Source organism: Stegodyphus dumicola, chromosome 11 (genome assembly GCF_044657685.1).
Source record: "Stegodyphus dumicola isolate Sdum_Otavi_A_Nest chromosome 11, ASM4465768v1".
NCBI lineage: Eukaryota > Metazoa > Arthropoda > Arachnida > Araneae > Eresidae > Stegodyphus > Stegodyphus dumicola.
The window spans coordinates 151,700,139-151,722,858 of record NC_140778.1 but is presented as its reverse complement, the minus strand read 5'-3'; the positions used below and the strand labels follow the sequence as shown (position 1 = coordinate 151,722,858).

Here is a 22,720-nt window from a genome sequence, read left to right as displayed (position 1 = left end):
ATATATTAGTGTGTCAGTTCAATCAAAACGTCAGGCCACTTGTATTTTTCTCTACTGTAAAGTACTCACAGTTTCGTAAATAAAAAGTCAATTGATCAATCTGTAGAGTATTAATAAGTTAATTAACCTATTTGTTGTCTGAACTATATTATCAATTCTGCTTTTGTCAGTTCTTACCAGGATGTAAATAATTTTCGTAAATCAAAAGCCAATTAATCAAACTGTATAGTATTGAAGTTAAATAACCTACAACCTTTTGTTTGAACTGTACTTTCAATTCTACTTGTGTTAGTTCTTACCAGGATGTAAATAAATGCGTGTATATAAAAACAAAATTTTTGTAAATTAGAGAAATCTTTCATAACGACGCTGACGGTTCTGATAGTTCGTTCGTCCAGGTCTGACGCTTGTGTTACACAACGTTAGCCTTTTTGATATCCGAATTTATTCGTTCACTTGGTTAAAAATTAACCGACTTCGCACTTGCACTGTGTAGCAACTTGCACTGTACAACATGCACTGAAATAACTTAGCAACTTGCACTGTGAATCTTCAGAATTAATTTTTGCGCTGAAATAACTGAGCAACTTGCACTGTGAATCTCCAGTATTAATTTTTGCACTGAAATAACTGAACGACTTGCACTGTGAATTTCCAGTATTAATTTTTGCACCGAAATAACTTAGCAACTTGCCCCGTGAATCTCCAGTATTAATTTTACTGTAATTCATTTTTTGTGTTATAGGAAATCCTGCAAGCAAGTTGCAAAGATTTAAGTTGTAAGCACATCTGTTCAGGTTAAAGTTTTTTAAAAAGGTTGTTTAAACTTTTTCTGAATTTGTAGTTACTTTCACAGATGGGACTGTAAATCGCCTGGGAGTCAGGGTTCAGGAGATTTAAGTTAATTAAGGAGTCAAATCATACAAAATGCTGTGAAATTTTTAGGATTCGTTGCTAATAATATTCATTAGAGTTTGTTCCGAGTTTTTATAAACTTTCTAAAAATACTTTTCTAAAGTAATAGAAAATAAAAGTATTCCATAGCGTAAAACCTGCAGAATTAATTAAATTAAAAATAGAGTTAGAAAAAAGTATTAGAATAAGAATTCAATCCAAGATAATGTTTGTTAATGAACCTTAAAAATGAAGTAATGAACAGGTATTTAAAATTAAGAGTTTTTTCATTTCAAAATGGATCGATTTACATTTTACTAATTTATATTAAAAAGCTGACTTTTTGTACAAATAAAGAAAGTATTTTTCATCATAATTTTTTTTTCTTTTTAAGTTGAAATAAAAATTTTCAATATCATAAAAATAAAATATAATAATAACGAAGGAGTGCTACTTTAAAGACCGGTATAATTTTTCGTCGTCAAGGGGCGCCAAACTGATGTTACGACATTTTAGAATTAAATGTTTTCCATCCTTGGCAAGCAGTAGGGGGCGCGAAATCTTCAGTTGTCCCTGGGCGCTGAAAACCCTACCTACGACTCTGATATTAAACCAAAATATGTACGCAACTTTAACTCCCTCATAAGAAATACTTCATGTAACATGAATTATGTAAAAGAGAATTGTGGTCCAAATAGCTCATATAACAAGAGAAACCCACGTCGCATAGCCGCAAATGAGACGGCACAGGAAAACCACGCATTTCTGTTCCGATATCATCTCTCATTACACTGTAAAAGTGTTTACCCTCATTGCACTGTAGTTAACTTTTCACCTCTGCCCATTTAAGAAGGGAAAATTAAATCTCTTTTTTTTCTTTTCTTTTTTTCTTGTAGAGTTCCGGACAAAGGACAGAGGCGCCGCTTGCCGGGTGCTATAATCATTGGGGTGAAGAAAGGCGGGACAAGGGCACTGCTGGAGATGTTGAGGTTGCACCCCGAAGTGGTGGCCCCAGGCCCTGAAATACACTTCTTCGACAGACACTATGAAAAGGGCCTCCACTGGTACAGGTAAGTGTGACAGCTCTTGTTCCGTTGATGTCTCGGTTCCTTGAAGCTCTTTGCTTCTTTGTCCAATTCACAGTATGTAGTACCTGCATTCAGCAAAGGCATTTTACGTTTTGTTCCGAGATTCTTTGGTGTTTTATTAACAGACAGAACTATATTTATCTATGTTGGGAAAAATATTCTCTTCTCCTTCGAAAGAGGAAGGTAGCAAGCTGTAGTAGCTGTACCTTTTCCTGCTTAACCCTTATAACATGAATACTGAAATATGATTTATATTTTAAGAATGTTCATTTCGTAACATTAACATCTGATGTTCAAAGAAGCAAAAATTGACAAAAACTGATGCAACGTAGGTAGATATATAATACTATCAGAGATGTATTTACGATTTTCCCGCTCCTACACTGGGCTAAAGATTTTCTTCCATCCCTAAAAGCTAATATTTTCAGCTTTGTTTATCGATTTATATTTACGAGTGTTACTTAGGGTAATTGTAAATCAGAATATGATTTCTAAATATTGATTTTCATTTAAATATGAACGAATTACATATGCATTTATGATTTATAATGTAAAATTATAAAAGTGCAACAAATTATTGGGGAGGGGGGAAGCAAAAGTCGAAAAAGCATTATGAAAGACAAGAAAACAGAATTCGATACCTTCTGATAATTAATGTGCTTATCATTATTTATAAATTATTTTATTTTAAAAGAGGAAGTAATTAATTATTTTATAATTTTGCCTCGTGATTTGACAAATCGTTTAATTATGTCATCAAAAGATATGAGCACGTAACGTTTTACCGTTAAAATTGCTAAGTCTTTTGTTTTACCGCATTGTAATCTTACTACTTACCGTGCTTTTAATAAACTGAATAAATACCGTGCTTTTATATACCGTGCTTTTAATAAACTGAAGACAAGAAATAAATCATTCAGCTGTAGAGTTTGTAATTGCGATACATTCAAGTATTCTGAATGCGGTATCATGCATAGATATCGGTAATGCCAATTGTTATTCTGCTAATGTAAATAATGATAGATATTAGAATACTAATGATGATAATATTAGAATACTATATATATGATAATATTAGAATACTATATAGATGATAATATTAGAATACTATATAGATGATAATATTAGAATACTATATAGATAATAATATAAGAATACTATATAGATGATAATATTAGAATACTATATAAATGATAATATTAGAATAATATTATAGACTAATGATGATAATATTAGAATACTATATAGATGATAATATTAGACTATTATATAGATGATAATATTAGAATACTATATAGATGATAATATTAGAATACTATATAGATGATAATATTAGAATACTATTATAGACTAATGATGATAATATTAGAATACTATATAGATGATAATATTAGAATACTTATATAGATGATAATATTAGAATACTTATATAGATGATAATATTAGAATACTTATATAGATGATAATATTAGAATACTATATAGATGATGATAATAGAATACTTATATAGATGATAATATTAGAATACTTATATAGATGATAATATTAGAATACTATATAGATGATAATATTAGAATACTATATAGAGGATAATATTAGAATACTTATATAGATGATAATATTAGAATACTTATATAGATGATAATATTAGAATACTATATAGATGATAATATTAGAATACTTATATAGATGATAATATTATCATCTATATAGATGATAATATTAGAATACTATATAGAGGATAATATTAGAATACTATTATATTATAGTAGAATTATACTAGCTAAATTAAGTCCTTGAGAGCTAAATTATTGAAGAACTGTGCAGTGACTATTCGCTGAGTTCTTATAAATAAGAAGTCCAAAGTCTTCTCGGCCTAACTAAGATAGAAAATAAGCAACTTATCTAATACTAAGTAAGAAAACCAATCGAAACTGCACATTATTAACTAACAGAGTTAGCCCTTATTTCAGATCACCAACGTATACTAACAGGCACATAACACTATGGCCGAATAACACTATGGTTAGACTAACAGCAACAACATGATCAGAAGGCAGAACACGGTGTTCTAGTGAAGTGACCCAAACTTCAGCTTAAATACTGGTTTCTACCTCATGTACATAAAACGTAATTCTGAAAACTCATTCTGGCAGGAAGACGTAGGAGGAAAATGAGAAAGTAAAAGAAAGGCTTGTTGCAAAATAAAAATAACTATTAGAAAATTGAAATAAATCCTACAATATAAATAATCTACCACATCCATCGTTTTTAAAATGTAACTCAGAAGGAAATTTTTGTTTAATCTTAGAATTTCACTTATTTCAGAAACTACGGTACATCGTCATTTTTCCTTTTCGTCAAATACGTTTCTTATATTTTGTAAGAAATCAATGAAAAATTAATATAATTTCGCTTTTGTAGATAGTGATTTTAAGTGCATTTTATTGCGAGAAATGATTTGCATTTCTTATTCATTACAAACGCAACATTTTGATGATGTTTAGTGTAAATCTTCATATAAGTAGTTCGAATTGTTATTACCAATCGAACGTATAGCATCTCTTTCTCCAGTTTATTTTTATTAAAATTTTAATCACATAGCTACTTTTTTAGTTTTTCTGAACCACAACGAAAGCAAATGTAATTACAAATGCATTTTGTCGACTATGGCGGAAGTTCTCAAAATTTTTAAAATTTTGCACTACAAAAATAAGAATAAAAAATATATAAACCATCAAGCACCAAATTCTGTACCAAAACGGGGGCCATTTACATTCATTATGAACATCTCCTATTTAAATCTTTCATGTAAACGTGTACCCCCAAAAGTAATGTCCTGTACCATTACTGATACATACCATCATTTGAGAAACTCTGCACTATGGTATCCGAATTTTCAGATAGAAAGGGGAAAAAAAAAGATGTTGGGATCAGAGAAAATGCATAGCTCACCAAGTTCCAATTAAAAAATAAATTTATATTTGCAATTTTGTTCTGCTAATATAAATAATGATATTATATTAGAATTATACTAGCTAAATTAGAAGTCACTGGGAGCATTGGAACATTGAAGCGATTATTCGCCGAGTTCTCATAAATAAGAAGTCCAAAGAAGGGCTAAATTTACCCTTTATTCCAACTCAAAATAAGTTAACAGGTGGCCCTCTTCTCGGGCTTACAATAAGCCTCCACTTGGGCTTTAACTAAGATAGAAAATAAACAACTAATCTAACATTAAGTAAAAAAACCCAGCCGAAGCTACACATTATTAACTAACAGAGCTGTCCCTTATTTCAGATCACCAGAGTATACTAGCAGGCACGTAACAATAATGCACGTAACACGTAACAATATGGCACGTAACACGTAACAAAATTTCATATACTATGCCATTTTTATGATTGTTTTGGGAAACAGGGATTACAAGTTTACTGGGCTAAGCAGGAAGTTAAAATGGAAGTTGTTACAGGCCAATTACATAGTCAGACACCATCGTAGAAGTCATTATCGTACGTGTCAATACAGAAGACCAGTAATAATTATAAATCTTAAAAGAAGCAATATTCTCGGGAACGCATTTAATTAACAGGAGCTTTTTCCCATGCCATTAAAGTGCTATGGCATGGGAATTAAAGTGCTATAGCAGTGATATATTTTCCTTGGTTTCTTCCTTGTGTTTGGATAGTCTATATGTACTGAGAATTTGTTGCAGTATTCGATTCACTGCACGACACGATGTCGGAATTTTAGGACGTGAAAACATCGGACGAGGTGCCGCTAACATCGCTGATTAAGTGCTTTATGGTATCAGTTCATTGAACGACCTCTCAGTTCGTGGTACCCGACCAAGATCCGGCCATACGGTTAGCATCTGTCGTCGTAAGGCAGATTACACACTCGCCATCGCGATATTAAATTTAGCAGAAGAAAAAGAAATGGCGAAGTTTGCTATTGCTGATGTTAATCATCCACGAGATGAGATTCTTGATTAGGAGCGGGAAGCAATTACTCAACAGGATAGTTTTATCACTCAACTAATGGACAGACGAGCGGTATTTATTATTAGGACATTACATGATTGATTTCAAGAAGATTCTACGTTCGCCGACCACCATATCTTTTAGAGCTGTGCCTTTTTTTAAATTGCAGCGTTTAATCACGCCAGATATCCTCAAATGTGAGTAATAGCACTTGTGGCTATTATTTTATCTTTTTTTGAAATCTATAATAAATAAACATGATTTGAAAGATCTGGCAGCGCTGCTAGCTGCCTTTTGTTCTTTTATAATATGTTTATAGGGGTGGACAGAGGGGGGGGATGTGGCAAATTTAATGGTCGCTGTCATAAATAAAGAAAACAAATCAATCGAGTGGGATCAAGTGGACAGCTTTGGCCTGCTAGTCACTCAGATTTCCTGTAATAATAAAATGTTTATGTAGCACACTTCTGTTCTTAAATGCACTTCTACTTAGTTCATTAATTTGCCTGATGGAAATAAAGTTTTATAGTATAAGCGTGCAAAGATGGTGTTATCTTGTCCTTGGTATATTTAATTATGGCAAAGCACACTAGGGGTATCTGCCTAAGAGGAGGGATGCCCTCGTGGAGGACTTTCTAAGGGAAACTGGCTTGTATACACGTTACACATGGGGAAAACCACGAAAACACCCATGCAGCCAGGCCGTTCGCGGGAATCGAACCTCGGACCGAACTACCGGTGTTCAGCGACTTTACCGCTCGGCCGCTGGTGGGCCTTATCTTGTCCTTGAATTTCATGGAAGAATGGTTGCCAGAGCCTCAAGGAAGTTCGACTTCTATTTCCATACCGCCCACCAGCGGCCGAGCGGTAACGTCACTGAACACTGGTAGTTCGGTCCGAGACCCGCGAACGGGCTGGCTGCATGAGTGTTTTCGTGGTTTTCCCCATGTGTAACATGTATACGAGCCAGTTTCCCTTAAAAAGTCCTTCACGAAGGCATCCCTCCTTTAAAGCAGATAGCCCTCGAGTGCTTTGCCGTAATCTAATAAACCAAACCAACTATTTCCATGCCACTTGAGGGAGAGCATCCCAAGAGGGGGGAGTTCGAGGGTCTTCCACTTCTCTCCCCTACCATTAATCCACACAAGAGGATTTACGGCTCGCCATATATTTAGAGTGCCCCCATGCCGCAAAGACACTATATACTTACAAACATCCATGCCTTCTCTGGAATTCGAACCTGGTCCTTCAGTACCGCAGTAGGCTCTTCTAACCACTATACCATCTAGGCAACTGCGTGCGATGATAGAAATAACATATTCATAACATTTTTATAATTAACAGATATGCAACTAAAAAGACATCGAATGCTTTTCATTCTAGTTATTCTTTCTTATAAGTTTATTTAGCCCAAAATATTGTATAGTAAGTCTTTGCGGAACGTGTTGTTATAAATGCATTGCGCGTACGGCAAAATTGCGTCCCGAAAAGTTAACTTAAACTAACATGGTTATTTATGTGTATCAGATTAAGAAAGTATTTATAATTCAAAGAAACTTAAATATTGCTGTAATTAAAGCGGTAGAACGAAACAAATGTTAATCGAAAATATTTTTATTTCTGCTTAACACAATTATTTCATCGAAAAGCTCGTGATATCTGTTTTGGACAATAATTTACACAACTCTTTAAAAAGTTCCGCGGTAATTGGCTCAGAGTTTTTTAATCCCTTTTAATAAAGTGTCCTCTTTTTTCTTCTTTTCGGTCAATTTTCACTGTAAAATCACACAGTTTCTGCATTTTTTTTTAAAACTTTTTGAAGTTAAATTCGCTGTTGGTTGCTTTTACGAGATCATCCAATTCCTCATTCATCATTTCTCGATTAATTCTTCGACTTCTATTACTTCCATATCTGAAAATCCTTCTCCGCCAGTTGCTTTTGTACGATTTTTCTGGCTTCATTTTCAATCGATGAAAATCCTTTAACCTTCCTTTAACATTTATGCATTCAATCATTTATGCATTCCTGTATGCATTTAATCTCTTACGAACTCGTATACAGGTAGTAACGTTCTATAAGGCAAACACTTTCACAGAAGACTAAATCGTTTAAAAAAATTTAGGATGGTTATATTTGAAAGGTCTCGCAAGTACCGTATTTGACGGCATATAAGACGCACTTTTTTTACTAAATTTGGTTTCGAAAAAGTTACCTGCGTCTTATAAGTGAAGGACACAGTCTTATAGTTGAAAGTAATTGCATTCAATAATTGTTTATTTGGCTTTTACGAAACGTGAGAACTAAAAGAAACAACGCTATTGAAACTTTTTTTCCTTGTGTGTGGCCGTCTAAATAAGGGTGCGTCTTATATGCCGTCAAATAGGGTATATGTAGCTAACTGGTGGGTGACTGTTGAACACTTTTTATGTTAATTATTTGAAATTGTAGCAAGTTTAAAGCGAAAGTTTTTTAATTAACTAATTTTTTAGAAGTCACCAAAACTGTCTTTTTATGAATTAGCTTCTTTGACATGTTTAGTTAAAATGCTGTTTTATTGAAGAATTCAAATTCATTTATCACGTTAATTTCATAGTTTAGGGAATACTAATGAATATAAAATTAAACGTTTCTAGGAATAAGTACTAGGGTTTTCCTTTTAATAACAATATTTTTTTTAATTTAAATTTTTGTAGCATACAACAGCTTTGTAAAGATAGAGATTAAAGAATAAAAGCTGAATGCGAAAGAACAAAGATCTGTATTATAATTTTGTAATTGGTATAGTGATCTGTATTATTAATAGTGATTTTTTAATTTTTAAAATATCAGAACAGTTTTAGAAAAAAATAAATTTGTAATAAAAACATTTTAGAAAGAAATTAATTTGTAAATAAAAAAATTGTTATCGCAAACCATTGCGCAAAACAAAACTGTCTGCAGAAAACAGAAAGAGGGAAAGAAAACTGCAGAGAATAATAGCAGTGATTGCAGATAAAGTTTGTCAAATAACAAAAAGTTCTAATCGGTATTTTGCACGAATTTGAATTCAACGACATAACCGCAGTTTTCTTCTGAACATTGTTCTTTTAATGCTACTTACAATTTAGTTTCCTTTCTAATGATGTATTTATGTTACCGTGAAAGACTCGTGATTAGACATTAGAGAATGTCGACTTTCACCGGAGAATGTCAACATTCGCCAAATACGTCGTGAAAGATCGAATATTGCACTACATTCTTGTATATTCGGACCCTCACCGGTGTATGTCGACAATCACAGATATGCTCTGGTGAAAGTTGAAAAGAGAGGTTAAAAAGTGCCATAATAGTTTAAGTTGTTGCAATAAATAAGATTTGAATCACATAATTTAGTAAGTTTTTTACGACTGTTATTTTATTTTCTCATTTAGAACTGTTTAGAACATACTGTAAAATTAAGTAAGTTTTTAACTTCTTTTATTTTCTTTTCTCATTTTGAATGTATTGTGTGTTTTAGGTTCTCATGTTCTTAAGTTCTTATTTCAAGTTTCAAGTGCGTTTATTCGCGACTGAATTACGGAGAAGAAAATATAATATTGTTATATGTTGAACATTCACCATTAGTACGTGGTGAATGTCGACATTGACCGGTGTAAGTCAGAAATAAGAGTATTTGGAAAATATTTCGGACACACACCAAGAGAATGTTGACATTCACCGGTGAAAGTCGACATTCTCCAGATTTCGGTGTTTCACCGTAACATTTACATTGCGCTTTTTTCACTGATTTAATTTACACAACTAAAAAATTTATTCTTTGTATTAAACTGCTTGAAAATACAGGTAATTGTCATTGGTATTTTTCTGTTAATTTTAATATGGATTACCCCCTGGGTTATTTTTTGACTACTCTTGGAAATGATTTTGAGTTAACCAGGGCGTTTTCCCTAAGCATTATCCTGATTAATCGGGAATCTGTTGTATTTGGAAAGAAATCCCTTTTTTCGCAGTTGTTAGTTCAACTATTACTGTTTATTTAATCTTTGACAACAAGGAAATATTTGGTTAATTAAATTATTTTATTTATTTATTTATTTATTTTTACTTTAGAGCTAGTTTTCTGGTACGTAGATATGATTTCATCCTGTCTGGAGAACAGAATATTCACTATTATTTATTTAAAACAGGAGTTTCTCAACTTACTTGGGGGAAAGAGTTGAATTATTGGGGATAATACAAACATTTTAAAATTTTGTTTTATTTTATAAGCAATGATGTAACTTTTAACATTTTAATATGCACATAACTACCATAATGTAGTTTTCTTTATGATGCTTATGTATTCTAAAATATCTCCAGGTCTTTATTATTATAAGCATTATTACTAGAACTATTATTACTATTAAAACTAGAAAAGATGAACTTCTTATCGGCAAGCGAATTCCTAAATCGCGTTTATATCTCATTTGGGGCCCATCTTATCCTTTGGAGGGTCCCCTAACAATGCAGATGTTTTTTAAAAAAATAATATATGTTTGCGTTCTACGAGTTCGTGGATTTGGAGTAATGGACGATAACACTTGATGAAAAATCAAAATAAATTTATTCGCAGTGTTACACAGGAGAATTCCAAAGACACGTTTACAGTCGCCGAAAAATACAATCAAGCTAATCTCTGAACTTAGAACACTACTACTGAACTCAACATACTCTTCTACTCCGGGCAGGGTATATATAGCTTTTAACCTAACTTCGAGAACATTATCGAGGAAACTCCTAAGAATGCGTTCTAGAATGTTTTCGCTCTATGTATGGCGTATCCCCAAATGCCGCCAAATGGGCGATTTCGTGCCAAATCTGTCAACCCTGCTTTTCGCTGCCACTTTCTGGCAACGCTAATCGCGGTTTGCGGGGAAGCTATCTTTCCGAAGCTGGGCATTTCGAAACAATATTAAACATTGCATATGTTTAGTTTTTTAAAAAACTAATTAATGATTTCAGGCTTCTTGTGATTGCTATATGTGGGACTCATAAATCCCTCAGTGTGATTATTTATATTTAGTTATTTGTTGTAAAATTTACAGGCCCTACCTGGTGCTTCATCTACCGGTGATTAATGGTTACTATTTCAAAAGATGTTCTTTTATTTCTCCATAAATGTTGCAATTCTTCTTTCGAAAACGTTTCAATATTTGATAAATTACACGTTTATTCAAGTGAGGGAGTATAAAAGTTTTTTTTTTTTTTTTTTTTTTTTTTTTTTGTGAGTAACATCAATTTGAAAAAGTATGGTCTACATCAGGACAGGCTACATTTATTTTGCTAAAGCAATTTAAACTGAATTTTCACGTGGAGGGAATCAAATATAAACACCACTACGTTTTATTAATGTTTATAAATTCACTGAATTTCTTTTATGTTGTTGAAACGAGAGGAAAATAAGCTAACCATATCCAAATTTTCCTAGCTATCAATCAATTTTTATCTTCTTTACGCATTTTATGTTTATATAATTATTTCTGAAGGACTGTTATGAAACTTCATGCATGAGGAATTTTAATGAAAATATTTTCTTGTTCTGTGAGGAATTTAGGATTGAACTTTTCAAGAAAAGAAACTTGTCTCCTTGTCTGTGCTCTCGCATTTTTAATTTTCAAATTTCTTCGAGTTTTTAAAAGTCATTATCATTGTGCTTACCCTTGAGTTGAAGATGAGTTCTGTTGTAGAAATGCGCAGAATTTATAACAGTCTGCTAGGGTTTAAAGGAAAAAGAATCTTTAAATATGCAGAGCATACCGGAAAAAAAAATTGTTTAAATACCTGAAAAACTTTTATATTTTAGATTACGTTCCCCCCCCCCCCCATTTACACACACATACACGTTTTGAGAGCATTTGAGCTAAAAATATTTAGAAACAGCATATCTTCAGAATATCCGAAAGACAGTCTCGCATGCTGGAGATAATGATTTTTTTTCCTCGTACAGTTTTGCTGCTGTTTGATGTGAAATGAGTTTTTTTAATTAAAAGTTCATTAAAGTTTCACAAAATATAAAAGAAATAATAAAAGAAATTTGAAATTCTAACTTCGGGATTCCAGGTGCCCATATGCGGTTGGAAAACTGCATTTTTCAAAATTTGATGGCTCTAGGTGCAGTTGTTTGTTCAAAATGTGACATTCATGCAGATTCTTCATTATTTAATTTTTTTAAGCAGGGCTATAACATTTGGTGACAACAATTTGAAAGTACGCCATTTTTAGTGATTCAACGCAAAATGCCATTTCGAGACTAATATTGGTGACAACAATGAGAAAATATTTGGTGACAACACTTTGAAAAGTTGTACGCCACTTTTAGTGATTCAACGCAAAATGCCATTTCAAGACTAATATTGGTGACAACAATGAGAAAATATTTGGTGACAACACTTTGAAAAGTGGTACGCCACTTTTAGTGATTCAACGCAAAATGCCATTTCGAGACTTAATATTGGTGACAACAATGAGAAAATATTTGGTGACAACACTTTGAAAAGTGGTACGCCACTTTTAGTGATTCAACGCAAAATGCCATCTCGAGACTAATATTGGTGACAACAATGAGATAATATTTGGTGACAACACTTTGAAAAGTGGTACGCCACTTCTAGTGATTCAACGCAAAAGGCCATTTCAAGACTAATATTGGTGACAACAATGAGAAAATATTTGGTGACAACACTTTGAAAAGTGGTACGCCACTTTTAGTGATTCAACGCAAAATGCCATTTCGAGACTAATATTGGTGACAACAATGAGATAATATTTGGTGACAACACTTTGAAAAGTGGTACGCCACTTCTAGTGATTCAACGCAAAAGGCATTTCAAGACTAATATTGGTGACAACAATGAGAAAATATTTGGGGACAACACTTTGAAAAGTGGTACGCCACTTCTAGTGATTCAACGCAAAATGCCATTTCAAGACTAATATTGGTGACAACAATGAGAAAATATTTGGTGTTGAAAAGTGGTACGCCACTTTTAGTGATTCAACGCAAAATGCCGTTTCGAGACTAATAGCCCTTTGGGCTATAAAAATTTCTGAAAGGATTCACATTTAACCTTTTTTCCAAAGGGACTCTATTAAAGTTTAATATGCTTTATCAGTAGGGATTATCTATAGAGATGACCCAGGGGGAATAGCGAAACACTTTGTAGCGTATTAGATGAATATGAATTTAGACAAACATAGGGAATTATATATCTTCTGTGTATTCAAAAAGTGAAAAAATATGTAATGTAATTCCATAAAAGTATTTAATGTTTTTAATTAGGTATATCATGAATTAAATGCATTCGTACTTAAATTCATCACAGTAAAATATAGAAAAATAATATTTTTTAAGAACTGCATGTACTGTTTTTAAATAGTTTAGTTTGTTGATTAAAACAGACAGATTAATTATGAATAATAATATCACACTAGTTCCCGAATAACAACAGACTCTGATGAAAAGTGAAAAAAAGCAAAAATCGTGTATCGGGACAGATAACCCTTTTGGGCTCAGAGAAGAGAAGAAATATTATTGATTGGGGTGGAAAAATACTTTTAACCACGAGCCAAAAAATTATTTTTAGGTTCATGGGTGATTATGGTACTTGTGTGATAATCTTTTGTGATACCTTTATTGTTTGTTATGGCATGATGGCCCGCTATTCTTCGAAAAAATTAAACAAAAAATTACGATTTAAAATAGATTTTTTTTCAGTTAATTTTCAGCATTAAATAAGCCCCAGACGGAGAACGCGGAGTCACGATGGCTCTGCCTGTTTTCCATTCTTCTAGTTGGAGGACTAATTTATTGCATTAATTTATTGCATTTATTAATTTATTGCATTTTTTTGAAAGTATAGTTGGATTACTGGCATTCTGCAGTCGCGTCAAATATGCTAAACAGGATACTAATGAAATGATTAACATGTATTCTGTTTAAAAAAAAAAAAGACTAGTGCATTAAATTCAAAACAAAGTTCAGGTAGTTTGAAGTTAATTATGTTAGTCTGTTAATTACTTTATGCAGAAATGTTTGGTAGCGTTTTAATGTTTGGGAGCTGACAAATCGCTTAATGCTTATAAGATTAAGAGGACCCTTGGAGGATTAAAGGAGGTTAAGTAACTGGTTAAGGAAAAGTACTCGAAGAGAAAGATTCCCTTGCCGAGAGAAACAAATTCACAGAGAAGCTGTCTCATTTTCACTTTTACAGTTGGGAAAAACAAAGAAAACGACTTTACAGCCAGCCCGTTAACTGGATCGAGTTACTAACTTCCAGCGATCTTATCCATTCGGTCGCTCATGGGGAGCGAATCCTTTGGATTATATTTGACTTGTTAATTGAAATGCTCTACAAGCCTCAGAATGAGATGGTAATTTCAACTTCTCCGTTTTCATCGCCATTACCTTTGTCAGTTTTTCTGTGACTTTTCAACAATTTGATCTACGATCAAAATTTAATGGTATCCAATATCTGTACTGTCCATTTTTTATCTGTTTCTTCTTGAATTTAGAAGTACCGTTTTAAGGCATCATAAGTGAAAGTTGAAAAATTACATAACGAATCTTATTAAGTGCATTCACGATGCACAAGTTAGCCGAAGAACAAATGAGCACGCTTTTAACGCTGCGCACGATACGATTAACGTTGTCAACGATAAAGAAATGCACGAATGTATAATCCTAACATGTGGTTAGATCACGAGAGCCGCTTGAGGTATTCTGCACACGTGTATGTAAATGAATTTTAGCGCCTATGCATGTGTCATGGAGGTAGGAAAGGAAGGAGGGGCCAGTCGGCACTAGAAGTGAAGCACTGCTTTGAAGCTTGGGTCACCAGATGGGGTGTTCTTTGTTTATATTCAGAAGCTCGCTTGACAGGATTCTGATAGTATTTCGAAACACGACAGTTCCATACAAATCGAAAAAGGGACACTTTCGCATGAAAGAAACATTCATAGTGTGATGGATAATAGCAATTTGTATAGTTTAGTGACATTTACGCAAAAATCACATCTTGGTTATTTTTCGATAACTAACAACAGCGACTTTGATTATGAATTTGTTTTATAAAATTCTAAGCTGTTGCACTACAAAAATATAGATTTTAAGAAAAATGTTATGCTTAAAGAATGAAAAATACCTTACGGTACATTTAAAATTGTATACGTCTTTCGATACCCTTGATAGAATATTCGCTACTTTTATTTTATTTTCCAAACGCCAAAATTTTTTAAATAAAACAAATTTTTTTCACATCCATATATTATTGTTGCATATTATTGCAAAAACCATGTATCTGCCTTTCACAAAATGCATAAATATTCATTAAATTATTTATAAATGTATTTGAAATGAAGAATTTATTCACTTATATACAACTGTGAAAGTACTGTGAAGAAATCTAATTATTAAATATATCTAATTTATAATGATTATAAATGTTATTTAAATATATAACAACCTTAATATTGAATTGTAAACATAAATTGAAATCCTGTTGACAAATACGTTATAAAACTATTTAAGCAAGACTTGTTCGCATTGGAAAGCAATCTGTTAAAAGGTATTGTAAAGCCAATGCTGTGAGATGCGCACTTAAGAACGTAATAAAGAGTTTTGGAATATGTATTGTTGAAATGAAGGGTAAAAAAAAAAATCTGATAAGTATAATTAAAAGAATTATTCCCCTTACATTTTATAATAACTCAGTTACAACTTTTAAATAATACTTAAAAAAGAAACTTATTTTGTTCCCTTCCAGAAATGTTCAGAGAAAGTCAAGTACTATTTAAAGTATTTCCCTAATTCCTAATAATTCTCTAATTTAAAATGAACCGAATAGAGCATTAATTATAAATTGACTTACATTTTTCGATTTAAAAGATGCCTCAGAAGCCAAAAAATCACGTCATATTTAAGAAAGTATTTTAGGAAGAAGCTCTATAAATAGAAAAGAAATAATGCATAATTTTAATATTAATAATACAATAAACTTTGATCTTAATTTTTGTGCCTTAACCGAATAAAATCGAATTACTTTAATTTTTTTTTCTTATGTAATTAACGAAAACTTGTGAAAATATTTCATTCAAATTAAACCATTCTGAGAAAAGTATAGCATTTATTATTCGTGTGAAAAGTATAGCATTTAATTCCGTTCAGAATGAAATGTTGTTTAAAAATATGTTGTTTTCACATATTTAGGAATCTGAAGTGTTATTTATATATATATTTACGATGTTATTACAAAATATTTACATCCGAACGCGTCAAATCCCATTGAACTCAATGGTAAATGACCCAATGTTTTGGTCACCACGTAGGGATCGCCGGTGCTTCAGAGCAGGGTACGGGAGAAACTTGTTTAGGGCGACTCCATCTTACTTCCTACCTCCATGGTAATAACCCATAGCTTGTAGCCTCATCACGTGATACAGTATATGATGCAGCACTGTACTGAGCAGATCTGCTTATATTTCCGATTGACAGTTAACGTATGTGGAGTAATCACATGCTAAAAGATCACATGCTAAAAGATAATCACATGCTAAAAGATGCTTTTAGCTCTGCCCATCTGCAAAAAATTCAAAACTAACGTCATCTGTAAAGAAATACAATAGATACAATTCAAAGAAGATTAATTACACCCATAAGATTTTTTCATTAATTTAATCTCTTAGACTGTGATCTTCAATTTGTCAAGTGGAAACCTTGAATTTCTTCAGTGATTTCGTCAGGTCATTGATGCCGGAAATAAGGTTCCCGGGACCCAAGCCATGAAACTGCATCCGTAACATCTGTTGGTTTTTCTTTTGATGTTTTCCATAGGTGAACTTGGGAACTTCAGTGTTTCCACTTTCCCCAAAATTAGAGAAGTGCTTCGGTTTCTTTTTAAAAGCGCGGGTTTGTTAAATTTCTTGTACCACAGAAATACGTCCTTTAACGCATAGCGATAATTATTCCAAAATACGTTCTTTCTCTTTTTAATCAAGTAGAGCTTACCTTTGACTTATGACTTACTTTTTTCTGGTCATTAACTACTAAAGAGTTTTCGCCAGTAGATCGCATTAAAGTGCACTAGGCAAAGATATTTTCAAATAAATGGTACTAGGGAAGTACCAACACCCGTGGGCGAAGAAAATTCAGCTGCGTTAGCAGGCATATCTTAATACTTACGAAAGTAGGCGTTCATCATAAAAATTGTGCAGAGGTAAGCAATGGCATTAAATTGAAGCATGCAGGCAGGTTCAGTGAGTTGTATGGCAAATGCAGGTGGCGAGTGCAATATAGCTAGTAAGAGTGCAGGATAAGCAATAGTGAGACATCATGAAAATGGCGCGAAGACAGTTTGAAGCTGTGAATGGCATAAGAGTTCAAAGTCCTTCAGAAGTATGCAGTAGCTAGATAGGCTGTAAAAGTTCAAAAGTTCGTAGAATCATACGATAAAGTAAGAATTCATACAAAATAATTTAAAAAAATTAAATAGTACCATAAAAATCTTGAGCAATTTTATAACAAGAAATTCTATTTTATTAAAAAGTGGAAGCTATTTGTATCAGAATTTCGAATCATCCCGAAGGTTGTAATATTGGCGGGAAAGCATCAAAATATTGCTAAAATTGGAGACGAGAGTTGTCATTAATGCCACATATGAGAATTTGTCTCTGCAGTTTCGGTTGTACTGGAGGTATCTTTTCAGTTCAAAAGAAATAAAGACTGTAATACACGAAATAAACATATACATACAAAGTACGCGCTTATCAGTTCAAAATTAAGCAAAACCCGCAATAAAAAAAGTAAAATTAGTAAACAAAAATGTACTATTTAAAGTTATAAAATAAAAAGAATGTACAACATTAGAAATATAACTAAAAACCAGGTTATGAAATAAAAATTTTGAAAGCTTTCAGATTTTATATTACGCTCAAGGGGGCATTTTTTAGCGTTTTGTGTGTTATTTTTATTTATTAAATATCGTGTTTTTCGCACTTAAATCACATAAAATTCAATTCAAAAGCAATATCACAAAATGTTTAGAAATAGCGTAATTTAAGAATTTCCGATTCACAGTCTCGCGCTCTGGAGATAAAAATGTTAGCTAATATTTATTGACTTTAATGTTTAATAATGACAATTAAAGGAAAGAATTAGAAAACTTCGACTACGGGAATACTAATGTCCGTTCTTCATTGCAGTAAATACATCAAATCCTAGTTTACAATCAATCACGCCGATAAAAAAAAAAAAAAAAAAAAAAAAACTGAAATTAAATCAGTTTTTCTAATATTTTATCGGAAAATATTTATGCAACGGAATAACAATTCCTACAGCCTCTAGTATTGGCTGATTTAAATCCATAATTAATTCTTAAACTTTAGAATTTACTTTTAACGGGACAATAAAGATTTATAAAAATGGAAGTTCACTGAATTACCTTTTATCTTTCGCTGTGTTTCAGAATAGCCAATTAAAATAATTTCTGCTAAGTTAAAAAAAACATTAAAATTAAAACTTCATTTTATGATATTGAAAAAATATTCAGTATTATAATTTTGGCTACTAATATTGTTGGATTGAACACGTATAGCTGATGCCACATTTTTTGAACAAATTAATTAAACATAAAAAGGTTTAAAGAGTTTTAGAACATAATTTAGTATTTAACGTAAACGAGAAATTAATATTTAAATTATTTCGAAGCATTTCACTTTTTATGATTTGAAACCCTTTTTGTATATCTTACAAAAATACAAAACCTGACAAATGAGTAAAATAAAATATCTGCTTGAAAGATTCGGCTAGGAAAACAATAGAATTTATTATATTTATTATTTATAAGAAACAATTGGAATACAATAGTGATATTTATTATAAGGAAAAACGAGAAGTTTTGCTTTTTATAAAATCTAATAAATAAAATCATAAAATATGTTTTGAATTGTCTTGAATGAATAGCTTTTAGAGAAAGAGTCCAAATTTCCAAATGTTTTACATTATACTCGATAAGTATCTACAGTTTTTATAGGAATTAAAAACAATAGACCAGCTCATTGATTTATGGTTTCTATTTTCCAATGTTACCTTAGTGTTTGAAAAATAGTGTTTACGTGTGGTTTTTATTATTGAATTGTGTAGTTTAATTTAAATAGCTATTTTTTACCCTGCGTTTAGAAATTTGCAAATGAATTCAGTAATTTATACATATATATATACAAGCAAGAATACGATAGTTCGGTAATTTAACCATTATTTACATTGTCAAATGTAGTGGAACACTAAATATCCTCAATCGGTGAGACCTGAGCCCACGCGAATAATTAAAATACTTCAATAGACTTGAATTTTTGCTTTGATTTCTTTTAAATTCATTTTTGCAGCATCCGTATTCGTTCTAATACAAGTGATGCTTATTTGAGTCTTTCATTTATCACATTTTGTTTTTACAAAGATTATCCAAGTAAAAATGTGCATATAATAAAGTAAAAATATATAGTCATTTAGACGATATTATTTTTTTATTTGTGAATAATAATTAACTTATTTCTATTTGAACTAAAATGAAACAATGAAATTAATTTTAAATTAAATTACTAATAATTTAATTAAAAATTAATTTCATTGTTTCATTTTAGTTCAACTAGAAATAAATTAATAATTAAATAGAAGTAATTAATATTTAAATGGCTTTGACACCTATTTAATTATTAGTAATTAATTTTTAATTAAATTACTAATAATTAAATAGGTGTCAAAGCTAAACACACACACGCTAAAAGAATTAAAAATATAAATGCGCTATAATGAAGGGGAGGCATTGTTTTCAAAAATAAAAAATCACATATGTACGCACACATAAACGGATATTTACGTATTTTCATATCGACAGTTTTTGAAAAGTAAAAACCCTGTCACCAAACAAATAATAATAATGTATGGCCAATAATGGATAAGGCTGACGTCACAACACCTTCGTAAGATCTTCACTTTCGCCCTTATGTAATCCCGATTAATCCCTTGTTGTTAGGTTATTAAAATATGGCTACGCACGCAAGGGCTGTCTGCCTAAGGGAAGAAACGCCTTCGTCTAGAACTTTCTAAGGAAATCACATTCGTATTCATGTAACCATTATTAGTTCAAAGGGGCAATTTGCCCTGAAGGCTCTTAATTTGGTCTTGGCACTTTGCGTTGAAAACTATAAACGGCAAATGACTTTTCAAATTATTGCCACCAAATATTAGAGCCCTGTATTATATTTAAAGAAATTAAGCAAGAAAGAATCTGCATGAATGTATGTTTCCTCACATTGTGATAAAAAAACGGTGCCTACGAGCCATCAAAATTTGAATAAGGTAATCTTCCATAGAGTATGGGCAAGTGAAAGCCCTAATTTGAATTTGAAATTTGTTTTATAATCGATTTCATATTTTGTAACACTTCAACGAATTTTTGATTAAAAAGCTAAACAATTTCAAAGCGAGCAATGGCAACACCGCATGGTGTGTAAAAAAAAAAAAAAAAAAAAAAAAAAAAACACCACTATGCGGGGGGGGGGGATTTTTTTATCTCCAGCGCGCGAGACTCTGTATCGGAAATTCTAAAGATATGCTCATTTTAAAATTATTTTGCGATATTTCTGTTAAACTGTATTTTATGGTTTGAGTACGTAGGACATGATATTTAATATATAAAGGTAACTCATAAAACGTTAATGTAAACGCCACTTTGGATGTAATTTAAAACTTGAAAATTTTTCAGATTCTTTTTTTTATTATTTATTAGTCCAAAGGGATTTGAATCCCGAAGGACTATTAGTTTCGTTTTGGCATTTTGCGTCGGACTCATAAATGTCGGTTCACTTTTCAAACTGTTGCCACAAAATGTTAGAGTCCTGCATTATATTTGAAGAAATTAAATAATGAAAAATCTGCATAAATGTATGTATATTTCTCGTATTGTGATAAAACAACGGTACATAGAGTCATCGAATTTTGAATAACGTAATCCTCCAACGAATATGAGCATGTGGAAGACCAAATTTGAAATTTGAAATTTGTTTTATGATCGATTTCCTATTTTTTAAAACTTTGACGAATTTTTGATTAACAAACTCAAGGATTTCAAAGCGAGCAATGGCAACGTTGTGCAGAAAAAACATTTTTATCTCCAGCGCGTGAGTCTCTGTATCGGAAATTCTAAAGATATGCTCGTTTTAAAACTATTTTGCGATATTGCTGTTGCACTGGATCTTATGGTTTAAGTGCGAGGAACATGATATTTAATAAAGAAAGGTAACACACAAAACGCCCCTTTGGACGTAATTTAAAATCTGAAACATTTCAGATTTTTTATTTATTTATTTTTTATTTATTTATTTATTTATTTTTTGTCAACCAAGATTACTACCGAGCCATTGTTGAATCAAGATTCTCGTTTCATGAATCATGGATTTTACATACATATTACTGGTACATAAATATTGGAAGTATGCAACAAAAATTATATATTTCGTTCCTTTAGAATAGTTAAATTCTGAGCCAGAGTATATGTATGTAAGATAATTAAATGACTTTTCTTATTAATAAATCTAAAACTTTTCATTTTTTTTTTGTTAATTAATTTTTAACCTGTTTTGCTATCGCATTTTGAAGTAATGATTAAAATTTGGGTTTTGTGTTCTGCGGAACAACATGTAGCGGCGTATTTTTCAAAATTATGGGATCTCACATAAAAAATGTGCTTTTTAACTGTCGCAACATAGGTGCAAATATCCATTCGACAGCGTTATTTACGCCCAGAGTAACGTTTATTGTTAATTATACAACTAACTGAAAAATGATTTGTATCTTCAAACGTTCATCGAAATGACTGGTGAAATGGCAAGATCTCTTCCATGGTCGTTCGATAAATTCGTAAATATCTCCAAATAGCAACAAAAGTTAGCAAAATGTAATTGATTATGTATGTATAGTCGTATGTTATTACGCAAGAGTTCTTTGAATAAGAAAAAATTGACATAAAGCCATCACCATATTTTTAGGAATGAAGCACTTATTTCGGTTGAATAATAATGACTCACAGAATAAACAAACAATAGTAAACGAACACATACAATTCAGTTTTTTCTTGGCTTCTTCATTAATGTTTATAAGCTTCATATTTGTCTAACATTTTAGCCGATGGAAAGTACATGTCATAGACATTCAAGTCAAACTGGTAGCTTCTTATATATTTTCACACTCCTTAAATCAACAGCTGCAACAAAAGCAATCAATTAAAACATTTCATAGGATTATTTTTAAGAGTACAGTAAAGGATGTTCCACCCACAGCTGAAACAGCCCACTGTAACTAATACAGATCAGACATAAACAGCTGAACTGTCACTGACAGCTGCGCTGTTATGATCGGGATGTGAATACGTTTTCACGTGAGATTATTTATCAGGGTTCGTAGCGGTCCTTACAAGTGCTTATAAGTCCTTATATTTGAAAATAAAATATAAAGGCCCTTATAGGTGCTTACTTTTTCTTTAAAGCCCTTATTTTTTTTTGTTTTTAGTGCTTATTTTTTGCTTTTAGTGCTTTTTTTTTAATCCTTTGTTTTTAATGAACGCGCATTTTTTCCCCGTACCAAAGCCGAAACTAAATAAACAACCTTTTTTCCTTATATGCAACGTCAGATGGTGAATCATACTCCCGAAAATTGCTTTTCTCCCCTTCTCCTGCATTAAGGTAAC

The 22,720-nt window shown here is 31.7% G+C and overlaps 1 protein-coding gene across 1 annotated transcript in view; it reads left to right on the top strand.

Annotated features, from left to right (window-relative positions):
* Positions 1-22,720, top strand: part of LOC118189452 (heparan sulfate glucosamine 3-O-sulfotransferase 3A1-like) — a 218,616-nt gene that overhangs the window by 28,495 nt on the left and 167,401 nt on the right. The window contains exon 2 of the mRNA XM_085827327.1: positions 1,791-1,964. Within this exon, the coding sequence (XP_085683453.1) occupies positions 1,791-1,964 (174 nt within the window). The remainder of the gene's footprint in view (positions 1-1,790; positions 1,965-22,720) is intronic.